Raw genomic sequence first — 24393 nt, 5'->3', positions numbered from 1 at the left:
TCTTAAATTTTACACGACGCCACATAAAATCCGTTATGAATGCCAGGTGACACCCCGTATCTTCACCTAAAGGATAAAAAAATTGCATTTTATTAACATAAAGTATTTCACAGTCATAAAATTATAGTTCGGATAAGCAACAATCACATAAAGTTGAAAGATTGTAGTTTTATGTTTTGTGATTGGAATTTGGCAAACAGACATATATTGGAGATAGCGTATTTATATTCTGCTAAATGTGGATGAGATTTTGAAAAATCAAATCAAAACAAGCCAATTCGGTTCATTTATTACAAGTTTACAGCTTTATTCATTTTGGTTCAATTTTAGAGTTTGGAAAACTGAATTTTATATACAAAAGAATTTTTTAAATAATTTTATCTTTTTACTTGATCAAATGATTAAAAATGCATATTAATATATTAAAGTTTAGTATGAATTTAATTTAGCTTAACTATTTTATTTTTTATCTTTAATTTTGCAAACTTATAAATTTCTTCAAAAACAGATGAATTTTAATATTTTCACTAACGATCCGAATCCGAATCCGAATAATGCATACCCCTAGATGCAACAGGTCCTATAAATTATGACTCACCATATATATACTGTACAAATATGATAATAGTGGCCTTGCTGAAGCAAAAGAAATACATGATTAATCCATGTGGACCTCTTCATTTGCTTTAGCTATGTACTACTCACTCCACTTGCTGTTTCTATTTAACTTTCGTTCATCACCAGCCTTGTGCAGGATATCATCCATGGCTGATCGTGTCCGTGTAAATGGTGGGAATGATGAGCTCATATCACTCTACCATTCTAGGTGTCTCGATGTCTTGTAGCTCAGAAAATTGTCGGAGATTTCCTCACTCCCCACTTTAAGAAGAGACAGACGCACCTGTCTTAAACGGATTCAAAGAAGCTGATAAATCTGAGGACGATCACTTTCCGTGTTTCTTGCCTGCCACACAACCATACCATTAGCCATGTTTGTATTTATAGTTCAGGAACTTTATTCAAGAAGTTAAGTGTTAAACACACCAAAATACTTATCATGATATGTGCAAGTAGGGGTGTGCAAAAATCGGACCAAACTGAACAAAGACAAATCTGGTTCGGTTTCAGAAGTAATTTTTTTTTTATGAAGTTTTGCTACAAACCAAACCGGATAAACTGCACCGAACTGACTAGTTTGGTTTGGTTCAGTTTAATAGTTTTTGAATCCTTGTAAATCCAGTTCGGTTTTGGTTTGATCCGTTCAATTTGAACCAAATACACACCCCTAAGTGCGAGTTACTAGCTAATGATGTCCTATAATAACTTTAATTCAATTTTCGTAACAACTTCACTTCTAAAGTGTCTTAAGCAGCATTTCATAAATGAAAACATCAGTATGGCTATCACAATAAGCCTCAGCCATAAACACATCAGTGTTGCAGCCTTACAGGCTCAAAGTCAATTAAGAAGAAATCATGCATCTGATCTAAAATGATCATAAAATTGCAAGTTTGTCAGTGACATCAAAGAATGACATTGTATTTTTCATTGTCATTTACCTCTTTGAAACCATGACTTTCGAATAGTCTGGCGGATATGACGTTCGTGTCTTTCCAGCAGTTCATCTACTCTATGTGGATGAGATAGCAAAGGTCCAGAAAAATCAACCTTGTCTCCTTGATATTGAAAACCCTGTTCAAATCAAAGATTATGACAATGACTAAATGTCAAAAAAAGCAACAAAATGAAATGCTACTCTTAAGTCACTAGTTATTCTGCATTTCATAAGATGAACAAATAAATAATAAGAAAAGGCACTACTAGTTCAAATCTGGTCTCTTGGTTATATTTTCTCAAGTTTATAGCCTTTTACACCAATCTTAATTGGAGCGTATTTCATATTATTGCAGTGCTTTACATTTGCATTTTTGTTATTTAAGAGGGCAACCATAGTCTTAAATCAGTGTTTTCCATGCTTAACGGCTGGTTAGCCAATGCAAATGTGAAAGTGAACTAACAGAAAGACAGGGAACCAAACAGAAAGAGATTCAGCCACTTAAGTTACTGAATGAAATAATTAAAACCATTTCAGTTCCGATCATTACTTTCAGAGTTTAACGGTCTTTAGTACTTTCATATATATATATATATATATATATACATATATATATATATATATATATATATATATATATATACATATATATATATATATATATATATATTAGAAATGCTGGCGCATTCGAAGCCAAGGCAACACTAGGAAAACATTCTATTTCATCTTTAATGAATAGAAAAATTTGAAGTAATGTTTAACAAACTTACCAAATTATTTCTCCTTGCTCCCATTTCCTCTTTTTGATAAAGAGCTAGTGATAATTCTTGTGAATGGTACCCCTCAGAAGCATCAAAGGAATCTGGCCTTTCGAGTTGACTCCATTTCTTCTGCAAAGCATGCTTGGAAATCTCATAGGACTCGTGGCCTCTAGAGTTGGTGCGCATCCCATATAAGGCATCCCCATTTTCATGCCGTCTAGAATCAAAACTATTCTTTTCTTGCAATGTACCAGAGCATTCAGATCCATTATTCACGAGGCTTCGTGAACTGGACCTACTATGAGAAGTTGCGGTTGCATCATCCTTTCGTCTTCTTGCCCATGCAAATCCACTTGAACTGGAGACCTGTAACGGGCCAGAAAAGGGAATATCGCCTTGGGATGCATTCTTTACATGGAAAACTTCTTCCAGTTTGTCAAGTGATGCTTTTCGTGCATCTCCGCCGGGCCTGACATATACTCCCTTAGGAACATGTGCATGATTAGTAATACTATTTTGAGAACCTTGCGTCCGAGCTGCTGTATCCTGGAAAGACAGAAACTATCAATACGATTATACGATCACGTTCATGTCCATAAAAAAACCAAAATGTATTTCTGAATTCTGATAGAAGAAAAGATACCTCTGTTGGAACCGGTTTACTGACTCCACCATGTTTTCTCGTAGGCTTTCTTGTGTCAGCACCACGACTTCTCCCACTGGTCTTTTTCCTGAAATTCCAGTAATTTTTTCAGTTTTCCAGCACAAAAATCAAGAGATTTATTCTCTATATGCTCTTTCACCGTAATACTCCAGAAAAATAGCCCCAGAACATTTATAAAGTGATAAGTTATTTGATAGTCCTTCTCCAATAAAAATGCCAATTTTACAAAATATTCAGTGCAGTCCAGACAAGTTTAAAAGCATAATGGACAGATCTATATTCACTAGTAACTATTTTTAAATCCAGAACCATAGCATAATATGTAGCCAATTCGATGCGTTCAGCACAAAATGTGACTGATGACTCGGTTGCCACAGCTCATTTTGATGAATGCTGGCTCAACTTATTTCAAAGAGAAACTAACGAAAAGCTTTCACCAGAAAAGGAAAGAGAGAATTTTTACCTCCTTGCCTCCTCACGGTGTTTTGCATCAATCTCTTTGTTAGGCGGGTATTTTGGTAAGCTTGATGGATCACATGCATGTGGTTTTGTGGTGAAATACTGCAAATATAAGGAGAATGTTCATGACAATGGCAGACAACCAAATATGATGAGGTAAAAATGACAACATTAGTTGTTAGTGATAATCAATTCAATACTTCAATTGTTTAGCTGATATGAACCCCGCCAGCATATGGTGATTCTAAATAGAAATTGACCAAGTTAATTTCCACGATCCTTGTAATTCGCACATTAGATATCATAAGACGTAACAATCACCTCAGATGTAAGAGCAGAGGCTGCAGTGCCACGTTTGTATGGCTCTACAGAGAGAAGTGTTTCTATAAGGCTGACAGCAGTCGATGGAAGATCTTTAAAGGTCTCACGAAGACAACTATCATATGGTTGCTGCGGTTTAAATAAAGTTGCATGAGGGAGTTTGGATTTTTTCCAATAATCATCAGGTGGGGTCCCACAAAGCTTGAAAATTTTATGCAGTTGTTCAACCTGAATTATGAATGGAATCCATTACAAACTCAAACAATTGATGTAAAAAGTAAAAACATTAAATCCAGCTATATTATATGGTTCAAATAACCTACCACTTTGAAATGAATTTAATAATATTACAGCTGCATTCAACTATTGTAGGTTATCAAGCACTTTAACAACATGTTTACCTCTGTTCTCCCTTGAAGGATAGGTTTCCCAAGGAGAAGCTCTGCAAATATACAGCCGACACTCCAAAGATCCACAGAAGCTCCATATTCAGTCGAACCAAGTAAAAGTTCTGGAGGACGGTACCATAAAGTCACAACACGACTGGTTAAAGGTTGTCTCTGCCCACTGTGGCAGAAGTTTGCCAATCCAAAATCTCCGACCTTCAGTATTCCTTCATTATTTACAAGAAGATTTGATCCTTTGATGTCCCGATGCATTACACCCTTTGAATGACAGTGCTCAAGTCCAGCGAGCAATTGTCTCATGTAGCACTTAATCTACAAGATTAGAGAATCTATACTTCAGCGGACAACAAAGTATGAAACTAACATATTGCAGAATCAATATGACTTTCTTTTACAAGTTACCCTGTAACATTTCTTACGGAATTCTAGAAGAAATATCCACAAGGAAAGAGCTTCGAACCTGTGACTCAGTGAACCTAACATCAGGGCAAGATAAAAGTCCAGTAATGTCATGCTCCATGTACTCAAAAACCAGGTAAATGCTACATGATAAACGAGAAGTAATCAATCCTTCCAATTTCATGACATTGGGATGATCGAGCCTGCGGAGAATTAATATCTCTCTTGCCATAAACCGGACACTTTCAGGCTCAAAATTGTCAAATCGAACCTTCTTCAAAGCAACAATCTTTCCGGTTTCATTCTCCCGTGCTCGGAACACACTGCTATATGTACCTTGTCCTATCTGCAAAACAACAACAAAATCTACAGTCAGTCCTCACTCCTCGTCCAGTTAAATAAACAGAAAATTATTAACATTCACCATTAATTGGAAAGCAAAAACTGCAACGTACAAAATTAAAATCAAATAACAATAGTCAGTATGAGGAAAGGAACATTCACACGACAGAATAATGTCATCAAACAAGATTCAGTTACACATTAAAAGAGCAGAACAGAAAGAAACAGAATTCTTCAAAAAGTTTTAACAGAACTTTATGTTCCTTAAATATGAGTAGAATCACTAGTGAAACAATTGTTTGCGGATGATCATAGTCATGCATTACGAGTATTTATTTGTACTAATCAAAATAATCATAATCTAAAAACCAACTAACCCTAGAAAACAAAAACTATTTCATATAGTAAATTTGCCAATAATTCCAGCCAAAAAGCTAAAAGATTCTAAAACATTAAAAAATTCGGAATTTGCAACTCAATCTTGATGATCATATTTGTTCATTTCCTATAAACAAAAGAAGATTTTAACTTCCTGATCATAACAGAATAAAAACACAACCGAAATCAACAAAATGACAAAAAAGAAAACAAATCTTTGCACCAATTAAATATGCATAAACAAAAAAAGGGGCATAGATTTATATGAACATATTTAACAAAAAAAACTAACATTTAAAAAAGCCAACCTTCTCCAATTTCTCAAATGCATCAATTTTAAGAGGGACCCAACCCTGAATAGCCTCACCGGCAACGGCACTCAGCCAGGCAGGCCAACCAGCTGCCACGTGTTCACATTCAATGTACTTCTGCAAATTCCTTAATCTAAAACTAACCGATTCACCGTTCGAACTCGCTCTTCCCGACTCACCCAACTCACTCCCGCAACTCACCTCTCCATTCTTCTTAACACTATCATTCCCATTGTTAACATAACAAAAATTCTTGCTGCTATTGCTCTTCTCATTCTCCAACCCGCCCCGTATCCGACCCGAATTAAACCTCCCTGAATTATCAAATGCCGGAGTCACAGACACCGCCTGCTTCGAGCTGACACAACCCATCTCGACCCGAGAAACAAAAACGGGTCGGGTCAAGTGAGAATTTAGAGCACAGATTGAGACAGAGCTCAAGATGAAAACTTTTGAAATGGGTTTTTTTGTTTGAGTATTTATATGTAAAACATAAAAATACCCATCAAAGGAATGTTTTTTCGATCATTTTCTGACTTTTTTTTACAAAAAAGTTTCCATTTTGTTTAAAATTTGGAGCGAGAATTACGGGTGGATATGATAACAAAAACACCGGAATTAACGGGAAAAATATAAGAAACAATGATGAGAAAAATAAATACTGCAGTGGATTTATATAATTATATGTATATATAATTATATAATTATATGTAAATGTATATGAACAGGTGACTTTTTTATTCTGTATTTTTGTTTGGATTTGAATTTTGGATTTGGTGTATGTTTAAATGAGAAATGGAAGATTGAGTGAGTGCATGAAAATGAGGTGAAATAGGTCGGGTGGCAGGTGGAGCCTACTAAATATGAACCCAATTTATTTTTTAAATTTTATTTTATGTCATGTTTATTTATTTTATGTATTAAATCTATTTATATTAAATTTAAATAGTTTGAAGCTAATGATTCTAGATGGAAGGTTGACTAATAATCTCTAGAATTCAAATTTTGAAACTGGATTTATTTCTACGTAAAATTTAATACTTTTCTCATGTTTGCTTGTCAAAATACATAATAAGGTGTGAAAATACTGATTAAATATAGGATTTAATTTTATTATTAGAACTCTGATTTAAATTTATAGATCTAATATTAAATTTAATATTTATATTTTTTTCAGTTATTAATTTGTTTATTTATTGTTTGATAGAAGCATATTATTATTATTTCTGATAATTAATTAGAATTGAGAAATATAACATATAAAAATTGGCATGTTTGAAATTTGACGTACTAGTTAGGGTACATAGAAAACAACTAGAGGGAATGCAAGCATTTAATATTTCTTTATAAATTTAAGGCTTAATTCCTTAAAAATCCCACACCTTGTATTTTATTTTCGTTTATACTCTGATCTTGTAAAAACACCATTTGTACCCAATTTTGAGTTTTTATATTTCATCTCTATCCAAAAGCATTAAACTTTTCATTTGAAAAAAAATTTAAAATAATCCTTCATTTTTTATTTATATACTAATTAGATATTAATATTATTGATAGTACAAAAATACCATCTTCTTTAAAAAATTTAAAATAATAATAATTTTTTTAAATTTTTTTAAAAACTATTTTTGAATTTTTTTTAATTTTTTGAATTTTTTGAATTTTTTTATAAATTATTTCCGACAAAAAAAATAAAAATAAAAATCTTTTTATTATTTTATAAAATAAAAAAAATTAATTAATTATTTAGATGCATTTGATTATTTTTTATGTTTAAAGATTTATTCGTATTTTTTAAAATAAAAAAAAGTATATTTTAAACTCTTTTTCAAATGAAAAGAGTACAATTTAATGCTTTTAGATAGGGATAAAACCTAAAAACCCAAAATTGGGTACAAATGGTGTTTTTATAAGGTCAGGGTATAAACGAAAAAAAGTGCAAGGTGGGGGTTTTTTAAGCAATTAAGCCTAGATTTAAAGATAACTGTTTTTAATATTTTCATTATGTTTAATTAAAATAATTATATTAAATTACAATTAGAAAAATTAGAACAAAATAGTAATATTATATCATGGAGGAGAGGGATTTTTCCATGAAGAAAAAGTAGTAGTACTGTCGTATTTTTCTTTTTTCGGATTCCTTCTGACATTTTAACTTTTCTTTTGTTTAATTGACTGCCATAATTTGGGGTCCACACATTGAGTTGGGATTGGGGTCCAAATTCTTTGGTAAAGGGACAAAATGCATCTATTTTTTTATTTTTAAATATTATTTTAATTAAATTAATAATAATATACTATAAATTACTACTGTAATTACTTGCATTACGCATAATATAATCCATTGACCCTTCTTATTATAGTACCAAAAAGAAACTTTTGGGGATGAGTTAAGGGAAAATTGAGATTTGTTTTTGTGTTAATAAAATACAAATTAATTATGAAAAAGATTAGTGATTTATGTCTGGGTGCAGTGATTAATTAAAAGCGACAATTCCTTAACCTTTTCATATTTTGGTTTACTTTTGCTTTTCTGTATCATCATTCTGTTTCTGTTACCTTTCTTCTTTTCATAGTCTAAATTTCATGTGATTAACAAACAAAAAAGAGTGCTAATGCATGTATGACTACGGATTTAACTATTTGAGTAGTGCAAAGAAATTAAGAAAATGGTGAGATGTGCTAAAACAATTACGGTATAAATTTGATAAATTTTTTAAATATTAAAAATGTATTTGCACTTAAATTTAATACTTGTCATGTTGGCACATTATGTGAGACGCTATATCAGCGCTAAATCAGCAAAAATGTGTGCCAATTGAGAGTTAAATATTATTGAAACGAAATTCAGCGTTTCATGACAAACTAAATAAAATTAAAAAATTTGTATTTTAGTGAAATTTTTTTAAAGTTTTAATTTTTTTTTAATTATTTGGCCAAATAAAAAATAAAATTGAATGAATAAATTCATTGTCTTTTTAGTCCATATATATGTTTAGTTTTAAACGGAAAAGAAAGAGTATTAACTTGCAAAATGTAATGGGTAAAAAAAGTAACTAATTCTTTTTTTTTTAAAATCTTCGTTTATTATGGCTTTCTTTTCTTAAAAAAAGTATATATAGCTTTCTAGAATTGGCTTTATTCCACTATTCTTGCACAAAATTTGGCTTGGGCATACACCATTTAATGCAAAACAGCAGCTTCACACTCGTTTTGTTTTTATCTAAAATAGACAAACCATTCATTTTCTTGCATTTCCACTTCAAATGTATGTCGAACCGGAGGTGGCAAATGGGTACGTAATTGGTTTGAGTATTTAGGTTTGGATAGTTTTGGGTCAGATATATAATTTCAAGAGAAAATTATACAAAATTACCATTCACCATGTGGTTTGCTAATTTCTGCGGATAAAAGTTTTGGTTTGCAGACTAAGGTTAAAAGATAGAAATAATAACAAAAACACATACTTGGCAATATCTTCTTCTACCGATTTCGTTTTTACTTTACCATCATCTTCATTGGCAATAATCGTTCACTCTTTCTATTTTTGTGGACTTTAGTTTTGTAGCGATGATAATTACCGTTGATAGCGGTGGCCTGATTGATAACGGTGATGCTACACAAACTGAGAATTGCTCGGCGAGCATGTGTAGATTTACCATGTCGGCTCGCCGAGCAATAAACTTTCCCTAGTAGATTGTAAATTGTGTCTTATATATTATTCTCGCCGAACACAATGAAAGGTCACTCTTATACTCGGCTAGTAAAAGATTAAGTAGGCTTAAAATTTGTTTTTCTTTTGGCCGAGCATTTATAAAAAGTATACTAAAAATATATAAACAATGTTTATTAAAGTAATACGAAAAGTATACGAACAATCTTAATACTGAAAGTATAAAACAATATATAATAAAAATACATTAAAAGTATATGAATAATTTATATTAAAATTATACTGAAAGTAGTGTTTTAAAAACCAAAGCAGTGAGGCCACCGGTTTCCAAATCAACCGGTTTAAATAATTAAAAAATTACGCTTCAGCAGTTTTTTACCGATACAATCTCCGGTTCACCGTTACAATAGTTTTTTACCAGTTCAGTGTGCTCCGATCCGGTTCAACCAAAGATCCAGCTTTTTACAGTTTTAGATCGGACCATTAGCTGGTTTCCAGATTAATCGGTTTGATCGGCCGATCCGGTCCAATTTTTAAAACACTGACTGAAATTATACGAACAATGTACATTAAAAATATCAAAAAGTACACTAAAAGTATACGAACAATGTTTATTAAAAGTATATGAATAATATATATTAAAAATAATTTCACAAAAAATCTCTTAAAACTATGCTAAAAATATACGAACAATGTACATTAAAAAGTATAGTAAAAGTATACTACAATGAATATTAAAAGTATACTAAAAGTATATGAATATTATATATTAAAAGTATACTAAAATTATATGATTACATTAATAGTATACTAAAAAATATGAATAATATATATATGAATTATGTATATTAAAATTAATATACGAAACAGAGTATACGTGTAATACATAAATTATACATGTAATATACATAGAGTATATATACTATTTGATATACATCTATGTATTGTTAATATACATGTTGTGTAAAACTAGTTTCATAAACATTTAAAAATGGTATTTACTTAATGGCTCAAAATTTTTTTTCCTCTTATAGCATCGTTATCACCGATAATATTTTGAAATAGTGTATTGTAGATGAACGTTATGCAGCTATAGTTGCGAATCAAAAAATAAATTTTCATTTCAAAATTAAAAGCTATAAATTTTAATAAAAATATAACAAAACTTGTAGAATTCTAGTGCAATTGAAAAGACATGAATCCGAAGAACATAGCTTTCAAAAATGAAGAGAAAAGGATAGAAATGAGCATGATGGTTAGGCGGAGACGAACAAGTTGGCAGAGATGAAGCATGATGGTTAAGCGGAAATGAAACATAATGGATAGAAGGAGACGAATAAATTGGCAGAGATGAAGAATGACGGGTAGGCAGACACGAATAATAGCTGCGAAAATGGATAATCGATCGTTCATCACCATCACTATTGTCACATCTCGCCTATGAATTTAGAATAGTATTAATAAAAATTGTATAAATTAACGATCTTTTTTTTTTGTAAATAGAAATGGTATATCTTGTCCGACTTACTATTTAAATACTTTTTTTTCTGGGTTAAAGTTATCTTTAGGGCAAATTGTACACATTTAAATTCTGACATTAAGATGTCAAATTAATTGTTTTTAAGGATTTTGTTGGATTAATTAGACCTCGAACTGAACGGAGCACCTCCTTGAATGATTCTAAAGTACTTAGCCGAATGCATTTTTTTTTAATAAAAGAAGATGATTACTGCCACCACAACTTTCAACTTGCAAATTTTAATTTAGTGAGAGGTCATTATTCTCAATTGTATGCAATACAATTTTCATTATTAGAAATCATGCCCTTTTTTCTTTAAATCTGAGCATTGAACACTAAACAACAATTATTCTAAAATAATATTAAAATTAATTAGGTCTCTTGGTTGAAAATAAATACACAAACAATATAATTTTTTTAATAGTAGTATATATTTCTTACTTGATTCATCTTTTCGTATTTTTTTTAAGTTGAGGGTGTAACTTTTCTTTAACTATCACAAATATTTTTTAAAAAAAAATTAAGAAAGTTCTACTCTATGATTAAACTGATGTAAAATATAATTATGAAATAAAAATATAATTTTTTGAAAAATAGTGAAGGAAATTCAATAATTTTTTCTATTTTCTGCGCGGTAAATAATTAACCTCTCGGAAGAGTATACTTTCAAAAAATTATTTAATTTTGAACCAAACGATACCTAAACTAACTAAGAATAATCATTGATGGACAATTGTAAAAGAATATTTGAAAGAAGAAAAGATAGATTTGTAAGATTGATTGATTATTTTCAACAACAGAAAAAGAAGCTATGAACATTCCTTTTATAGACTCAAGGAATGTTCTGTTACAAACTAACAGAAAAGACAGAAAAGATAACTGCCTCTTTACACAAGAAATGTGTTTTCTCTGCTCACTAGGATTGCCAGCTAATACCAGCTAAGCACTGATTTCATCCAATCAATTTGCATCACCTGGATCAATGCTCTCTTCTTGATCAACAACTGAATATAGAAAGCTTGAGCTGGAAGCTTCAATAATGAAGCATAACATGTAATAGCCCCCCTCAAGCTGGAGCATACATGTCATGGAGATTCAGCTTGGAAATGGCTGTGTGAAATTGAGCTGGAGGCAGAGGTTTGGTAAGACTGTCTGCAAGTTGATTCTCAGTTGAAATAGGAAGAAGATGAATTAAACCAGAAGTGATCTTTTCCCTTACAAGGTGACAATCAATTTCAATATGTTTTGACCTTTCATGAAATACTGGATTGTGAGCCAATTGAATGGCTGAGTTGCTATCACAAAAAACTTGAGCTGGAAGTGTGAAGTCTTGATGAAAATCTTTTAACAGATAGGATATCCATTGTATTTCACAAGACAAAGCTGCAAGTGCCTTGTACTCAGCCTCTGAACTTGATCTTGAAATGGTAGACTGCTTTTTGGACTTCCACGAGACAAGTGAAGTACCAATAAAAATACAGTATCCTGAAATAGATTTCCTTGTATCAATACAAGAGGCCCAGTCAGAATCTGAGAAAGCCTTGATGGTCACAGTAGAAGAAGAAGAGAAGAAAAGTCCTTTGCCAGGGGAACTTTTGATGTATTTCAAGACTCTGTGGACAGCTTGTAGATGAGTTGTTGTTGGACAATCCAGAAATTGTGAAAGCTGCTGTATAGCAAAGGATAAGTCTGGTATAGTTGTGCATAAATACAGCAACTTTCCAACAAGTCTTCTATACTCAGTATTATCAGGAAGCAGATCAGTAGAATCTTTACTCAACTTTTTTGAAGTTATCATTGGTGTAGGAGCTGGTTTACTGTCAAGAAAACCAGTATAATTGAGAAGATCCAGAGCATACTTCCTCTGTGATAAGTTGATGCCATCAGCAGTTCTAATAACCTCCATTCCAAGAAAGTATTTCAACTCTCCTAGGTCTTTGATACTAAAAGCTTTATGAAGAAAAGCTTTGATGTCAGTAATGGCTTGTATAGAATTGCTGGTTAGGATCACATCATCAACATAAATCAAAAGAATGATGAAGTAGTTTGGAGTGTGTTTAATGAAGAGGGAAGGATCAGCATCCGCCATTGTAAATCCCTGAGTAAAAAGAGCTCCAGTCAATTTCTCATGCCACTGCCTGCTTGCCTGTTTAAGGCCATAAAGAGATTTGTGAAGTTTGCAGACTTTTGAAGTACTTGCATCAGTGTCAAATCCAGGTGGCAACTTCATATATACTTCCTCCAATAAATCTCCATGTAAAAAGGCATTATTGATGTCTAGCTGATGTAAATGCCATTTATTAATTGCTGCCAAGGTTAATAAAGTTCTGATGGTAGACATTTTAGCCACAGGAGAAAAAGTTTCAAAGTAATCAAGCCCTTCTTGCTGATTATAACCTTTTGCCACCAATCTTGCCTTATATCTCTCCACACTACCATCTGCTTTATGTTTGATTCTATAAACCCATTTGCATCCTATGGATTGTTTCCCATCAGGTAAATCAACAATGGACCATGTGTTATTTTTGGCTAAGGCATCTATCTCAGCTTGCATAGCTGATTGCCAATGTGATGATTTTGCTGCTTCATTGTAATTTCTTGGCTCATGAAAAGAAGATATGGATAAAGCAAAACATTTATGTGTTTCCTGTAAATTGTCATAGGAAATTACAGATGCTATAGGATGAGGGGTGGTTGTGTTTTTTGTAGAGAGATGATAATCTTTAAGATTGTTTGGGGTATTAGAAGGTCTGGTTGAACGCCTGAGAAGTGGAAAATCTGCTTCTGTAAATATGAGAGTACCAGTTTGTGGTATAGAAGTAGAAGATGGAGAAATAGATGATGTGTTTTGAGTAGAAGAGAGAGGTAAAGGTAATAATTCAGGACTTAGATCAGGAAATGAAGAAGGTGGTTGGTGTGAAGAAAAATGTTTGGAGAAGGGAAATATGTGTTCATAATATATGACATCTCTAGAAATAATGATGTTATGAGCATTGAGATCATATAAGATGGAACCTTTGGTGTTTGGAGGATACCCCAAAAAAAAAAATTTTGCAGCTCTAGAATCAAACTTCTGCTTGTGTTGAGTAATTGCAGCAAAATGCAAGACAGCCAAAAACCTTCAAGTGACTATAGACTGGAGGTTTGTTGTAGAGCATTTCAAAAGGAGTTTTCTCTGATATAACAGGAGATGGAGTTCTGTTAATCAGATAAACTGCATGTAGAACAGCATGTCCCCAGAATCTCATTTGTATAGCAGACTGAAACTTGAGAGCTCTTGAAACATTCAGGATATGTTGATGCTTTCGTTCTACAACATTGTTTTGTTGTGGAGTATACACACAACTTGTTTGATGTATAATACCATGCTTTTGGTACAATTCATTGAATGAAAACTCCAGGCCATTGTCTGATCTAACAGTCTTGACTGTTGTATCAAAGTGATTCTGAACATAAACTATGAAGTTCTGCATGTGAGACCTTGTTTCTGACTTGTGTTTCATGAGAAAAATCCATGTGTATCTTGAATAATCATCTACTATAGTTAGGAAATATTTGTATCCATGCACAGAACAAGTAGAGACTGGTCCCCAGATATCAACATGAACAAGTTCAAAAACTTTATTGCTATTAGTAGAACTGACAGAAAAAGGTAACCTTTTCTGTTTTGCATAATGACATGTGTCACAAACATGTAATTTTGAAACTTGAATAGCTGGATCTATAGTTTCTAATGTTTTCAATCTACTAAAAGACAAGTGACCTAGTCTATCATGCCAGATATTAGACAAGGTTTTATTTGTTGCAGTATGTACTGCATTGCTGTAAACAGGAGCAATATTGTCCTTTTCTCTAAGAACATATAAGCCTTCATGCTTTTTAGCTAAGCCAATCATGCTCCATGTAGCCATTTCCTGTATGAGGCAGGAATCATGGTAAAGGATTAAGCAAAGCTGTCTGTTGTCTGTCAATTTTCCTCCAGAAATCAGGTTGAAACCAAATTGTGGTACATACAGTACATTGTGGAGTATTAGTTTTGGCAATAACTGAATGACTCCTACTTGTTCTACAGGAACTAGTTGACCATTAGGCAGTCTGACATGAACATTAGTCACATGTTTTGAGGATTTAAAATAACTGGCATTGCATACTATATGGTCAGTAGCACCAGTATCTAATATCCATCTATCCTTGTATGTACTTGCAGTAAAAAGGCAATGATGCAATGTACCTGTGTTATCTGGTTCATGTTTGAATGTTGTTGTCAAAGAGTTGACATGAGCAGTATTCTGAGAAGAGCTTAGTGTATCACTCTGAATTAATGCCATGAGTTTCTGGCATTGCTCTTGTGTAAAAGGGAATATGGTTCCAGAGGATGTTGATGTTTCCATGTTTCCAGGTTTTATGAATTGCTGTGAGTCCCGTTGATAGCCATCATTACCTGCAATATCATTGGCATTATGATTATCAGGCATGTAATTGTTGCTGTATTCAACCTGGTTGGCAAATGGAGTCTCTGGTCTTGGTTTGTATGCAAAGCCAGGTGGATAGCCATGTTTTCTGTAACAGATATCCACAGTATGGCCTGTGTGACCACAGTAGGAACATAGTTTTGGCTTTCCTTGAGGTATGAAACTATTTGGCCTGTAACCACCTCTGTTGCTGTAATTTCCTCTACCTCTTGCATAGCATATGTTGGACTCATAGCTGTTGTTATAACCATATTCATTAGGTCCTCTTGAAAGAAGAACATTAGAATCTACTCCATTTCTCAGATTGGAGCCAGCAAGTTGCCTTTCATTTTGGATTATCATAGAAAACACTTTGTTAATTGGAGGTAAGGGTTCAAGCATAAGAATCTGTTGTTTGACATTTCCAAATTGATCACTCAAACTCTTTAAGAACTTTATCACCTGATCATTGGAATAATTGTTTCTGAGTATATCTGCTACATTGCAGACACACTTTGGAATGCACATACAAACTGGAAATGGCCTCAAACTCAGCAATTCATCCCAAAGTGCCTTAAGATGTGTATAGTATTCTGTGACTGACGGTGAATTTTGATGAAAGGCATATATTTCTTCTTGTATATCTCCAATTCTGTATGAGTCTCCTTGTGAAAATCTGTCTCTGAGATCCTTCCATATATCCAGAGAAGTGTCTAAGCAAGAAACACTATCTGCTATAGTAGCAGTTACTGACCTGTAAATCCATGACATCACCATTGTATTACACCTTTTCCAAGCTGGAAAGATAGGATCATTTGCATTAGGAGCAGTAATTGATCCATCCACAAATTTGTATTTATTCTTTGAAATCAATGCCATTTTCATTGATCTGAACCATGAATGATAGTTACTGCCATCAAGAATGTTTGAAACAAGAATTAATGAAGGATTTTCGTTTGGATGAAGAAAGAAAGGACTGGATAAGGTCTCTTCAGGTCTGTGATTGTTGTTTGCCATTGTAATGAGAGAAAAACTTAGAACAATTAAGTTTTCTGGAAAGAAAGTATGTTTGTTTCCTGATAAAAGAGAGTATGTTTGTTTCCTGAGAAAATTTTTGTAGGGAAAGAAAAACTTAGAACAATTAAGTTTTGATAAAAGAAAAAGGAATATGTTTGTTTCCTGAGAAAATTTCAAGTAGGAAAAGAAAAATTTAGAACAATTAAGCTTTAATAGAAAAGAAAGGAAATGTGTTTGTTTCCTGAGAAAATTTTGAATAAGGAAGAAAAGACTTAGAACAATTAAGCTTTGCTAAACAAGAAAAAAAAACTGTGTTTGTTTCCTGAGAAAATTTCAAGAGCTAAGGCTCTGATACCATAAAAGAATATTTGAAAGAAGAAAAGATAGATTTCTAAGATTGATTGATTATTTTCAACAACAGAAAAAGAAGCTATGAACATTTCTTTTATAGACTCAAGGAATGTTCTGTTACAAACTAACAGAAAAGACAGAAAAGATAACTGCCTCTTTACTAGGGGTGGGCAAAAAACCGGTCAAACCGATTAACCGAACCGAAACCGGAAACCCGAACCGGAAAATGTGGTTAACCGGTCCAACGGTTTAGGTTTAGGTTTTGATTTTTAATTTTCATGGTTAATGGTTTAGGTTTAGGTTTTGAATTTCTAAAAACCGTGGTTAATCGGTTAACCGGTTTATATATATATTCATATATTTTTAATAATTAATAAGATATATTTTATGATCTGTAAAATAATATGGATTTTATAATATACACAATAAAATCTAATTATAAAAATATATTGACATATATTTTATTTAGGAATATTTATATATTTTAGGAGAATTTATATATGAAAATATTTTAATAGAAATTTGTTTTCCTTATTAAAATATTTACTTAACAGAAATAGGAATATTTAAGTATATAAATAGTAGAAAGTGGACGTGAACAACACCACAAACAATTCAAAAAATACAAACCTAGCTTTAATATTACTCATAAATTATTTATAAATAATAATAGTTTTAAATATTTGCATTGACTTAACTATTTATAAGATAGTTTAGATTTATATTTTTAATATAATTTGAATTTCTATAGTTTTTTTTTGTTTGCTAAAAAATCAAATAGAATTAAAATTTTATCTTTTTTGTCTTTAATTTTTCTAATGGTTATATGGTTAAAAACCGTAAAACCGAAAAACCGAACCGTTTTTTATGGTTAACCGATTTACCGGTTAACCGTTTAAAATTTTAGGTTTAGGTTTTTAATTTTAAAAACCGTATTACAATGGACCGGTTTACAAATTGCCCTCATGGACCGGTTAACCGGTCCATGCCCACCCCTACTCTTTACACAAGAAATGTGTTTTCTCTGCTCACTAGGATTGTCAGCTAATACCAGCTAAGCACTGATTTCATCCAATCAATTTGCATCACCTGGATCAATGCTCTCTTCTTGATCAACAGCTGAATATAGAAAGCTTGAGCTGGAAGCTTCAATAATGAAGCATAACATGTAATAAATTGTTTATATCGGCCTCGTCTATATAAACATATATATAATTAATTTCCGAGTTTGAAATATAATTTTTAAAAAGATTAAAAAGATTTGTCAATGTGTCATTTAATACTATATAAAAATATCAGGTAAATAAAAGTAATCTTTATTTATTTCCCTTTTTTTATATAGGCTTTACACCTTTTGGTATAATTTGCTAAATAATAAAAAGGGAATTGTTTAAGCAAATTGCATGTGCTGTGTAGCACTATCACTTGAAGTCTCATATTAAGGCATGATTGCTGCCTCCCATTATGTAATAAAAACTAGTCCATTCTCCATTGCATTCGCACAAAACAAAATATCATTAACACAAAAAAAACCCCTTTAACCCTTTTGACATATCAACATAATTTCCCTTTCTTTTGGCAAGAACCATTTTTTTCTAGGTCAATCAACATAAATCATATCACTAAATGCTTGTTTTCCAAGATTCAATCTTGTGTTTTTTTCCCTTCAAACATTAATATCCTTCTAATGCAAGAAAAAAAAAACATTAGGCTAAATTTTACACAATTAATTTAATTGTTTTAATCTTTCACCTTGATAGATTATTTTTGTGATACAAAAATCCCCAGCGGAACACGATCATCTGAATAAATTCCTCTGAAGACCAGTCTTAACATACTACCGTCCAAATTTCTTATTTTTTTTGGAAACAAGTAACTTTAATAAATTAAGCCACATGATCGGCCATTACATAAGTTTGAATATCTGAGGGGACAATGCCCCCTCCATCTTGTTACCAAAGCTTGCTCAACTAATGCCTTTTTAGCAATTTAGTCTACTACAGAATTACACAACCTGCTTATATGGACAAAACCAACACAAATTTCCTATACAAAGGCTATTACAATCTTGAGCAATTAAACTAACATCATTACAAACCGGTGCCTTGTTATTGAAGGTCTCTACTACCACTTTTGAATCTGATCGGACTTCAAAAGGAGATAGCACAATCTTTTATTACGGATCTTTAATAACTCGTCCAAGTGCTTCCAATAAGTCCCATATAAAATATGAGATTCAAACCTGTGAAGTGTCTTTTATCCCAAGTTTAATGTCCACACTTGGAACTAATTGAATAATCCGTGGTGGATACCTTAATATAATAGTCATTTTTTTCCTGTTCATTTTAGATTTTAAACTTGCATCCTCTTGACTTTAACCACTGAATAATAGAGATCTTTTTTTAAATTGAATTTCACCGTTGTTTTTTGAATTTTTAGATCATGAGTTAGATGTTTCAATAATGAGAATGTATTTTTCCAATTAAGAAGTTAATATAAATTTCAGCTGAGGATTTAGATTTAAAATTTTAAAAAATTAAACAATTAAATTGATTATGTAAAATAAGATAAATTTACAATAATATAGTCATTTTTTCATTTTTAGTCTTTATACAACATTAAATGGTTTGATTGCTTAATTGATTATTTATTTTTCATTTAATAATGTCTAGTCGTATTTAAATTCACATTGATGTAATTATTTATGTATTAATTTAGCGTTTAAACTTTTATCTTCTAGTTTAGAACTTCATTTTAAAAAAATGTATCAAATAATTTTTGATCATTAATTGAACTACAATTTATTTTCCGGAAAGATGAAAATCTTTTAATAATACAATTCTTTTAAGTTTGTTGAGATGATTTGCCATTTAATTATACATATATAAGTGTATCGTTTTATACAATCATCGTTATCTTTTATAAATTTGACATAAAAATTTAAGTAAGAATGAAATTTATTTTTGTCTATTAGTATACCGATATTAAAAACGGATTGGACACTTGTTTACATTATTACATGTTAAATATTAACATAAAAAATAAAAATTCAAATAACAAAATAACATAATTAAAAAATTTCAGACGCTACTAACATAATTTTTTGATTTTATATGTTAATCAAAATTTAAATATTGATTCAGAAGTATTTAAATACCAAATAATTGAAAAACACTACCGCTGTGCTACCCGATTAATTATTTACATGCTTAAAATTGAAAATCATTGAAGGTCCAATTCATCCTTAAATAGGTTCATTTTCACTATTGAGATAAAACACAAATTAAAAAGATGTTTCATTAATTTAGTGTTATAATTAAAATTGACCAATTTTTCAATTAGTTTATAGGTGGAGTAAGTTCAATTCATTATTTCATATTGCTGAGTTTGGTAATATCCTTCAAAGTAGCTATTAATAAGCAAATTTAACTTTCATGAATAAACTTACCAAATCCAACAATAACAAATTAACAATAGCATGCAGTAATCAATCAAAATGGAAGGGAGTGGGGGTAAGTCAAAGGTAGGTCTAGTAGTGTCAAGTCAACATCCAGATCATTTTCTAAACAACTGCACTCATAATCCCACTTAAATTTACATTTCAATTCGATCAGTTAATACACACACATATACATATATATAGTAATTTTATTGAATAAATTAATAAGTAAATTATACGCTCTACGTAATAAATAACATCATTTTTACAGTTTAATTGATTAAATATTCTTTAATTTTTGCGATTATTCAATTTTCAAATAGGTGTAATTTTTTATTATTTTGATTTTTTTGGTTTAAAACGGTCGAATATATTTTTATTTATAGAAAAAAGTCAAACCAGACTGAAGTCCATGGCTCCATCTATGGTCAGACTGATTGTAATAGCCGGTTCAATTTGATTCCTAAAACTTGATACCAAAGACCAACATAGAGACAAAGAAATTCAAGTGATTTATGTCAAAGGGCTAATCTCATAATTTTTGGTCAATGATCATTGCTTAAAGATCAAAAATTTGATTCATGAATAGAGTGTTCGGATTTGCCAATCTGGGGTCTAATTTTTATATATGATCAATATGGTTTAAGAAATGTATATATTATGTTAAATAAAGGGCAAATGGGGTTCAAGAAATGTATATCCTCCCACAAGCGCTCCCTCCTCCCCAATTATAAAAAAAAATGTATATATTATGTTAAATAAAGGGCAAATGGGGTTCAAGAAATGTATATATTGTGTTAAATAAAATACAAATGGGTGGACTTTGAAAGTCCAGGCTTGAGTTGAGGGTTTAAGCCTACCCTGTAGTTAATGTTTGTAGACTCATTGGTCAATTATACTAACTTTCTCCATTTTAAATTAGAGTTGTTAGACTTTTAAGCATCATGGGTTGGTTGGACTTGTCAATTTCTGTCCCCTAATCACTCAAATAACACCAAGGTTTCTGTTCTTTTAATGCCTCCTTGCATTATAAGTATTTCGAATTCAAACCGGTGGCCAAACCGGACCGGCCACTAGTTCACGATTTAATGCGTTACCGACTCATTCGATGGTATGTCATAAAGACATTTTAATTTTTAAATTTTTTTAAATAATCATTTAGTTTAACTAGTTTAAATCATGGTCAATCCAATATTTTTAGCTGCTCGAGTCCATCGGTCTGATATAAATTTAAAACACCGGCATATATCTTTATTAATTCAGCCATTCAATATTCATATTCACAATTTATACACTAAATTATTATCATTTTTAATTCTAAAAAAATTACTATATAGGTCCCAGTATTGGTACGACAATCTCCAAAGTACCAAGTGTCTATCTTACATTCCACATTTTCCAGTTGGTGGAGTTAATGGCTTGAAGCTATTAATGAACCGAGTAGTAGTAGTTCTTATAGGGCAAGTTAAGTCTCAGCCTTAAATAGAAGATGTATGAATTATGTATCCAACATCATGTAATTATTATAATAGGGTGTTTTTATAAATTTGATTAGTTCAAATTTATAAAAATTTAAAATATTTTAAACCTATCGGAACTAAACCAATGAGTTCGATTGATTTTTCGGTTTAATTTGTATTAAAAATGAGAAGTATTTTTTAATTTCCGAAAACCAACTGAATTTCTTTAGAATACTATGAAAATTTCCAAATTTTCCAGTTCGATTTGAAAATTCATTTTGGTTTAATTTGTGCAGAATGTTGATGGCTCGCCTAATAACCATGCCAAATGTCGGTCATTTCCAAGTTCAAGCAGAGACAAAATGCAGCGTAAACCCCACTTTAATGGCATAATAACTTATTCTTACCCAGCTTACCAGCCATGAAATCACCATCAACCAGTCAATTTTTTGATGATGCATGTATTTCTCAAATTCCACCTTACACATTCATGTACAATCAATATCCTAATATCGCCAATGTGGGCCTAACTTGAATGGCTAAGACGTCTCTAAGTGCATCGAGAGATCGTGGGTTTGAACCACGCCCCAGTAACTAACAACTAACAATTGAGATTTTAAGAGTCGATTACCATCTTTGACCAAAAAAAAAAAAATCCTTATATTGTGACTTGCAAGTAGGGTACACAAAAATCAAACCAAACTAAATAAACCGAACAAAGTTCAGTTTACTATTATAAAAGGAATTGAATTTTCCAATTCGGTTCAAATGTGAAAAAAATAATCAGTTAAACTTAAGTGCAATTAGAACCAAAAATTCAAGCAAAACAATCAGTTAAACTGAGTAATTCATTCGATTTACAGAAAATAGAAAAAATAGTTCAATTCGGTACGGTTCGAACCGAATGGATACTTAATATGAAATGAGAGCGCATGAGGCCTAAAATGATAATACATGCAAGTATATTGTAATTTCTTTAATCTTCAACCAACCAACCATGGGCTGGATTAGAATATTGAGATACAACAATGGTGTTCTATCCAATAGACTTTTATTCTACCAATGGGCTTCATCTTCCAATTGATTTAGATACAAGTAATGTAAATTTCTTTCAAGGCTGCATATAATGGCGTCATTTGACCTGTGTAAGATTTATGAATGAGAAAATCCTGAGTTATTTCAATTAGTCATTAGCCAGGATTTTTTGGTTCCTGATACTGTAATTGCTGGTCAGCATATGGTAATTTGCAAGCAGGAACACGGTCTTTCAACTTGGTTTGGCCAAGTAATTCCGCAACAGTTCTGCAACGACACTGGTTTCCAGGCCTTATCACATCCCCGTAAACACCCATTTCTATTATGTCCAGCTCCTTATCTGCAAGTTTTACAACCATCAATTGCTAAATAAAGTAACAAAAGCTATGTTGCACGGAAACTCTTCCAATCCTACATGTAGGAGGTAAACCGAGTTGGATAGGCTAGAAAATGATTTATTAGCAAAACAAATCATCACAAACAGCACATTATTTGCGTTGCAAATTTCACTTAACTTTCCTCTAGTTTAGATATCTGTATACCTGTAAATTCACTCTCTCGATAGAGTTTAGCTTGCAACCAAGCTACAAAATACTCGGTATTGCCAATTTTTGCAAAAGACATGATACACTAGATAGAAAGCATCTTCTCCTCTATCATTTTGGGTACTCGTATATGCTAAGGAAATAGAATACGTGAACAAAAATGAGACTGAATTGTGCAATTTCCCAATCAATTTTTTTAATACATTTGAAACAACAAGAATGAAACTGACAAGAAGACGTAACGGCCTTGGATGATATTACATAGGCATAGACCTTACCTAGTTTCATCTCCGCCCATCAAAACATTTGCATCTAAATCCCACAACATAGTCACTTTGATTACAATATAGAAGGTTTTAATCAATTTCATAAACATCAAGTAAAAGGTATAAAGGAATTGAAAAGAGAAAACTAAGAACTTTTGGCAGGGAATATCAACGAATTACATAAGTTGGTTATGATATGCGAAAAATCAAACATTTTGCTAGAGATCGTACAGAAAACCAACACAAAAACACAAACAATCCAGTACATTCCCGAGGTCTCGATTTCAAGCTTAATAAAATTTTAAAAACTAACTACTAATTACTAACCACTAACTATTAACGTAATTAGAAAACCTAGCTAACAGTTAAAAACAGGAGGAGAATTAAAGGGTTCAAAATCATACCAGTGAATTTGATATCACAAGAATAGCCTTTCAATTGAGATTTATCAACCACCTCTTTATCAGACTTATAAGTATTAACCCTTGATTGAAGTATTTGACAATTTTCAGCAACAGATTCACCTCCTATAACACAAACAAAACTCAAAATAAAACCCTAAAAATTCTAATTCCTTCCCTAAACAGCAATTAACCAATTCAAAAATTAACTGACCTTTGGAGAAAGGAACGATGTGATCGTATTGAAAGCAGAGGCAGCCACTGCAATTGCATAAGCGTTTGCAGACAATGTTGCCGGCTGCATCTTTGCGCCACCGCTCAGGGTGTCTACCGGCGACCGTTTCAGCGTTTTCCCAGCATATCTTTTTGGCTTTGTTGTCGAAGAATCTTGGCCTCTCCTCACCACCGCCGCTACTATTGCCACTTCGAGACCGATGTGGCGAGGGGCTCATTTCCAAGAAAATCTAAGTGACGGTGTTAGCTTAAATTTAAGGCTTAATTATTTAAAAAAACCTCATTTTGAATTTGTTTTCCGTTTATACCCTAATCTTATAAAAAAATCATTTGTACCCAATTTTAGATTTTTAGGTTTCATCTCTACCCAAAAATACTAAAATTTTCTCTTTTCACCTGAAAAAA

At 31.8% G+C, this 24393-nt stretch overlaps 2 protein-coding genes across 3 annotated transcripts; both read right to left on the bottom strand.

Moving 5' to 3' along the window:
- Positions 1-493: 493 nt before the first annotated feature.
- LOC126673801 (protein IMPAIRED IN BABA-INDUCED STERILITY 1) lies at positions 494-6265 on the bottom strand. 2 transcript variants are annotated; one of them, XM_050368079.2, is made up of 9 exons: positions 5595-6265; positions 4628-4912; positions 4162-4479; positions 3761-3988; positions 3444-3541; positions 2960-3047; positions 2326-2877; positions 1560-1692; positions 494-964 (listed from the first exon to the last, which is right to left on the bottom strand). In XM_050368079.2, exons 1-9 carry the CDS (start codon positions 5967-5969, stop codon positions 945-947), a joined length of 2097 nt encoding a protein of 698 aa, XP_050224036.1. In that variant the 5' UTR covers positions 5970-6265; the 3' UTR covers positions 494-944. The 2 variants fall into 2 exon arrangements, with proteins under 2 accessions (XP_050224036.1, XP_050224037.1); XM_050368080.2 differs by having other exon boundaries at positions 2326-2862; positions 5595-6262.
- A 16187-nt stretch (positions 6266-22452) lies between these two features.
- On the bottom strand, positions 22453-24251 carry LOC126671367 (uncharacterized). Its single transcript, XM_050365138.2, has 3 exons — positions 23969-24251; positions 23758-23880; positions 22453-22882 (listed from the first exon to the last, which is right to left on the bottom strand). The coding sequence occupies exons 1-3, from the start codon at positions 24204-24206 to the stop codon at positions 22698-22700; spliced, it is 546 nt and encodes a 181-aa protein (XP_050221095.1). The 5' UTR covers positions 24207-24251; the 3' UTR covers positions 22453-22697.
- Between the last annotated feature and the right edge of the window lie 142 nt (positions 24252-24393).

Source organism: Mercurialis annua, linkage group LG3, assembly GCF_937616625.2.
Source record: "Mercurialis annua linkage group LG3, ddMerAnnu1.2, whole genome shotgun sequence".
Taxonomy (NCBI): Eukaryota; Viridiplantae; Streptophyta; class Magnoliopsida; order Malpighiales; family Euphorbiaceae; genus Mercurialis; species Mercurialis annua.
This window is presented reverse-complemented; position numbering and strand designations above follow the sequence as displayed.